This window comes from Pseudorasbora parva, chromosome 7, assembly GCF_024679245.1.
Source record: "Pseudorasbora parva isolate DD20220531a chromosome 7, ASM2467924v1, whole genome shotgun sequence".
NCBI classification, from domain to species: domain Eukaryota; kingdom Metazoa; phylum Chordata; class Actinopteri; order Cypriniformes; family Gobionidae; genus Pseudorasbora; species Pseudorasbora parva.
The window spans coordinates 38,638,211-38,644,210 of NC_090178.1; the positions used below are offsets into that span (position 1 = coordinate 38,638,211).

General features: G+C 35.0%; 1 protein-coding gene across 1 annotated transcript in view; it reads left to right on the forward strand.

Annotated features, from left to right (window-relative positions):
• Nucleotides 1-5,338, forward strand: part of LOC137083351 (tumor necrosis factor receptor superfamily member 11B-like) — a 166,586-nt gene extending 161,248 nt beyond the window's left edge. Inside the window, exons 4-5 of the mRNA XM_067449241.1 lie at nucleotides 1,785-2,009; nucleotides 4,428-5,338. Of these exons, the coding sequence (XP_067305342.1) occupies nucleotides 1,785-2,009; nucleotides 4,428-4,819 (617 nt within the window). The 3' untranslated portion in view covers nucleotides 4,820-5,338. The remainder of the gene's footprint in view (nucleotides 1-1,784; nucleotides 2,010-4,427) is intronic.
• The last annotated feature ends 662 nt before the right edge of the window (nucleotides 5,339-6,000 follow it).

The window sequence follows — 6,000 nt, forward strand, 5'->3', positions numbered from 1 at the left end:
CATAACTTTATATTTTTAGGCTATTTAACTTCACTGTTGTAGCCTACTAGCGCTGGCTCTGTATGTTTGACTGAATTGTTTATTTCTTCTACTTATATTTTTATAATGGCTATTATTGAAAAATAAAACTGTCATTTAAGAAAAATAGACTGGCTTGTGTTTAATGTCATATTTGGACTGAATAACTCATATTTAATTAAATATCAATATTTAATTTTATTACAGTGAAGATAATCATATGCACACTTAATGTCTGAACCACATAATCCGTAAAAAAAATTAAAAATGTAAACTAAAAGAGGCAGGGTTGTGTTTTATATTTTGTTTTATTCTAATCTAAATATACATGCAAGGTTTTTTTGTTTTAGTTTTTTTATGAAAGAGGCAGTGTAGCGTTTTATGACATTTTGTTTTATTGTCGCACACACACACACACACACACACACACACACACACACACACACACACACACAAACACACACACACATATATATACACACACAAAGATAACCAGAGTAGATCAAGAATGCTGCTGTTCCATTAGAAGAATGACCAGACTTTTGGTAATTTGTACTTAACTTGTACCAGACTTCCTCGAGAGTTCATTCTCCAAAATCTAACTTGGCAAGACTGAACTACCAAGGACGCAAGTCGGAAGTTTGCATTCTTGATTTTTAGAAACAGCCAAAATCACTCCCTGCTCTTCAGTGAATAACTTTATTAGTTTTATTAAGAATCATTATATATTTAATTCATACAGTGAAGAATATACATTGTTTTAAAGTATCAACTCAGGGTTTAAAGACTATTTTGACAACTTGATTGTTTAATGCTATACTGTGTTTTAAATTGTGCAAGTAGATAAGTCCATATGCTTGTTCCAGTCTGGATATTCTCAATAGTACATACCAGAATTGGGAAGACCACAATTCAGATCATGGATCGTGATTGTTTATTATAAGATCATGAAATTAAATTTAGGGATTTTTTGCCTGCCCCTAAGCACCAATAAAAGCACAAAGCACACTGAGCAAAATTTTTAACAGTCTTGCATTCAATGCAGAAGGGAATTACTAAGCATATAAGCAGCAGAATTTATGAAGTTGTGTTTATGCAGAAGCAAGTGGTTTATTGTATGTAATTGTTGTGAGGCTATGCCATCTAAGCTTTGGCTTATAAAGTGAATTAAGCATTTGCGCTTTCAACAGAGTTCACCATATTTAGCTGCTTAACTTCCTATGATGCATTCATTTATTTTCAAGGGCGATGTTTAAATGTGTGCTAAATGTATGTGTGCTGCTAATTTCAGTTTCACACAGTGTCAGTCAAGCTGCTGTCAACTGCAAGTTATTTTCTTACACTCTGCAGCATGCATATATTGTCAATATCTCTGGCCTCCTGCTTTGTTTGGGGGGGGGGGGGTTACATGCTCACAGCAGCATATTTGTGGATATATCAGCAGTTTTTGCAAGACTCTGTACTTGCTCTGCAGCAGCAGCAATAATCAACAGCAGCAATCTAGCAGATCTGTTTCACCAAGACCAAATACATTAACATTGCCATGTACATTACCATTGCTAATCTTTCCAAAAGTTGTCATGACAAAGATATTTATGTAACATTTTATTTTATATTATATTAGATAACTTTACCTTTTTTAATGGATTACTAACTAACTAGGGTAAAATATTACTAACCTACACATTAGCTTAAAGCCATAAGACATGTGTATAGTAGTTTAATTTAATTTTTTGTTTTCTTTCTGCAAAACCTTGTGATTCCAGAAATTACTCTATGTGAGGAAGCAATATTTCAGTTCCTTGCATCACCTTCTTTGGCCTCTGTCCCTGTGGAGCGTCTTTCTGAGAGCCTTCCAGGACGCAAAGTGGACTGGAAGAGTGTTGAAAGGCTGAAGAAAAGCTGCAGTCCTCAGCAGCAGGCACTTCATCTGCTCCGTCTCTGGAGAGAACAAAATAAGGACCAAGACAAACTCCTCAGCATCATCCAAGGTCATCTCAGTTTGGCTTAGATTCAACAAGTCAATATATATATATATATATATATATATATATATATATATATATATATATATATATATATATATATATATATATATATATATATATATATATATATATATATATATATATATATATAGTGCTTTTACAATGATGATTGTTTCAAAGCAGCTTCATAGTATTAAACAGGAAAATATTGCAACTAAATTTGATTTGGCTGTACAGTCGCTCTGGATAAAACTGATGTCATCAGCATCAGCTCATTTCAGTTTATCATATGGTGACAATGTGGGCAGATTAGTGATATATTTGATATAATTAATTTAGTAATTCATTTTATTTGGATATTTACTTGAAATGCAAATGTTTGTGTCCCCAACTGAGCAAGCCAAGCCAAAGGCGACAGTGGCAAGGAATCAAAACTCCAGGGCATAATGGAGAAAAATAAACCTTGGACGAAACCTGGCTCAGTTGGGGTGCCAAATCACAATTTAATTTCTGTGATTGATGCAATGTAATTCACAGAAATTCACTTTGGCCAACTAAACATTTTAGATGTGATCAGTCACAAGAAAATGTTCAATCGGGGCCTGATTTTTTTTTTTTTACAGTGTAGCATTGCGGCGTCAGCATGAATGTAAAATAGAATGTCTTCTGAAAAGTTTAGGATGCTTAAGAAAAAAAAAGAAAAAAAAAAAGATTTTACGATAAATATTAGATCTTTGAGTCTATAAATGCTTTGATCTTTCAGTCTAGAAATGTAATTACAAAGGGAGATCACCTAATTATTGAGTTTACGATGAATTATTTTGCTCTAACTTATTATAAGGGAAAACTACAAAAATATACAACATGTTTAGGATAAGGTGTAGGTTAGGTATATTTAGGTTAATACCTTATTTAAAATGTATATATTGTCTAATGTGAGCATAATGTTACAATAATAATTGTTTTGTTACCTAAACAGAAAAGTTTCGACATTCAAATATGTTATCCGTGACCCATTCTGTTTACGACACCATTTTGGCAGGCAAGAACAGCTGGCGCCAACATGAGTTTCAAGGCAACGGAGTTCACTGCGCAATTTAAATCAAACGACATAGAGTTGTACATAGCAAAACTAAATAGATTATACAAAACATTTCTAGGGCTGTGACGGTGGCAGTTTTTATTTTATTTTTTTACCACCTTGGTGGCTGTAGCACCGGCGGTGGTCGGCCAAACAATTGTTTTTTGTATGTAGATGCTATTTTACGTGACTTATGACAGGAGTGAGGCACAACACTTTATTTACAAAATAAATAATAGGTTCGCAGTTAAATGTTACCTCGCAGCCATGAATACATAACATTCATGCCGGCCGAAATACTTAATTTATGTCTCTCATGATTTAGGAAAATAAATAAGAGATTCCATGATCGCAAAAATGCAAAGCTTAAATTTGGCTGACCTCACAAGTTACTTTCCTTGTTCGGCATGAATATTATGCTGCGAGGTAACATTTACTTGCGGACCAATTATTTATTTTGTAAATAAATTAGTGCTTCACTCGTGTCATAATATCCACGAAAAGAATTCACATACAAAAAAAAAAATAATAATGTTTGGCCAACCAACGCCGGTGCTACTCAGCCACCGTGGTGGTGCTACTCACGTTCACCGGCACAGCCCTAAAGCACCGTTTGGTAAAACAAAAAACACTGCCACCGGGGTGGTTTTCATGTGTCTCGATAAAGGAATCGTATTCCTTTACATTCCTTTACGTATTCCACGATTAAGTATCATATTTAATGGGAACTTATTTCTATCGTTATTTATGTGAGGCAAAAGTAGTTAAGAATGAAGAATTAACTGAAATTCACAGCATTCAACAACATAATACGATAAAATTATTTCCTATTTGCTTTCTCCCACTTGTTCTGGCATCCTGATGCACATAAGCTGTCCATCAAGTGGAAATAGTAAGGTTTAAACAATATAGTTTTAAATTATGTTATAGATACCAATGCTACAGGCGCTCTAGCGCTCTAGCGCCTGCCAAAATGGCGGATTTTAGGCTGTGTGACGTCAACCTCTGGAGCTCTATCGTACCTGTAAAAACTTATTTTACACTATTTGCCATTTTTTTATGGATTTTATATACAGCTATTTGGGAAATAATACGTATGCCTAGTTTAATAGAATTATAGTTTAAAAAAAAACTGGAAGAAAGAGAAGAATAATTCAAGTTCAAGGAAATTTTACTTCAAGGTTAAATGTATACTAGAGTCAGTGTAACTTGCAGTTTGTCCAGTTGCTATGCCAGAAGCATAGATTAAATCATTTACATACTTCTGCTGTGTTTTTTGAACATCAGTGTAAGGTACTTTAGGCTATTAGTACTAACATATTTTTCCCAATTTCTCCTAGGTGTAAACCACTGTGAGAGGAAGGTATCTCGATGTGCTAGTGTAAAGAACCTCACTTTGGAAGACCTGTTGCTCTTGATGGATAGTTTACCTGGTGCGAAAGTGAGCAACGAGGATTTACAGGCCCTGGTCCACTCCTGTCCCTCACAACGTTATATTCTACAGCTCCTCCATTTGTGGAAGATTCAGAATGGAGGTCAGGACCTGGCCAAGGCTTTATTTCACAGTCTTCGCAAACTACGTTCGAAAGGCGCCCGCCGTCCCCTTCTAAAAATTCTAAAGAGAATCAGTCGGATTATTAGCGTGTCATCCATACACCGCATGTATGAGAAGATGATTGTCAACATGATCCAGGACAACACATGTTTCAAAACTAAACTATACAATGACTAATTATACTGTATCAAAAGACAATAGATTTGGACTGTTGTGGGCTAAATGGTAACTGATTTTTCTGTTAAGATGCTTTTTCTTCTTGTGGCCTGTTGTTTTTTCTTGTTTCTTGGACTAAAAGTTTGAGATTTATTTCAAAATAGGAAATATAAGTCAAGTGCTGGAAAAAAAGATCACCTTTAATTCAGGTTTTGTTCAGCTTGACTTGCTAGGTCTCTGAAACAGAATGCTTTATTGAAGTTTTAAATAGATAAAATTGGTTATGAATGTATAATAAAATAGAGAGCAGTTATGTTTTATTTAACTAATTATGTATTGTCAGGTTTTGTTTTGTTTAGAATTAAAAAAAAATATTTATCACTTTGTCAGAAAACTGGACTCTAGAAATGCAGTATAGAATTTGTTTTTAATTTATGGATTTTAAGTGTGACTGTTTTGATATTGATACAGCTCATATATTTCCTATAGCTCAAACAGTAGAGCATGGCGCTAGCAACACCAAGGAATACATATTCGATTCCCAGGGAAAGCGAGAATTGACAAAATGTAATATGTGTACCTTGAATGCAATGTAAGTCGCTTTGGATAAAAGTGTCTGCCAAATGCATAAATGTAAAAAAAAAAAAATATATATATATATATATATATATATATATATATATATATATATATATATATATATATATATATATATATATAGATAGATAGATAGATAGATAGATAGATAGATAGATAGATGATAACAGCCATAGAAACCGCCTTTCCCTTTCGTTCAGTCACTCCGACGTAACGTCAGTGACTGACGAATGGGGGTTTCGCCTAGAAGCCAATCATCTTCGAGATCTTGGAAAACGGCCAATGGCAGTGCCAATGCCATGGGCATGCAAGATTTGCATGCGTAACTCCGCCTAACCACCTGGGTATATATAAGGAAGTAGCTGGCATGTATCGCATTATGTTTCTGCTTCGGAGCCAAGAGCATCTCTTCACTCCGGCAAGCCTGAATTCTGAAGTCCTCTCTTCAGTCTTCGAGACGAGCGGTTCTCCAGGGTGTTGGTGTACGGCGCGTTCCAGCGATCTCACATTGCCTGCCTGCTGATCTGTGCAGTGATCTGCAACAGCTGTGTGTGTTTTCCCTGGTCGCTTCGGCACTCTGCAGAGCTTCCTCTCACAAAAAGAGC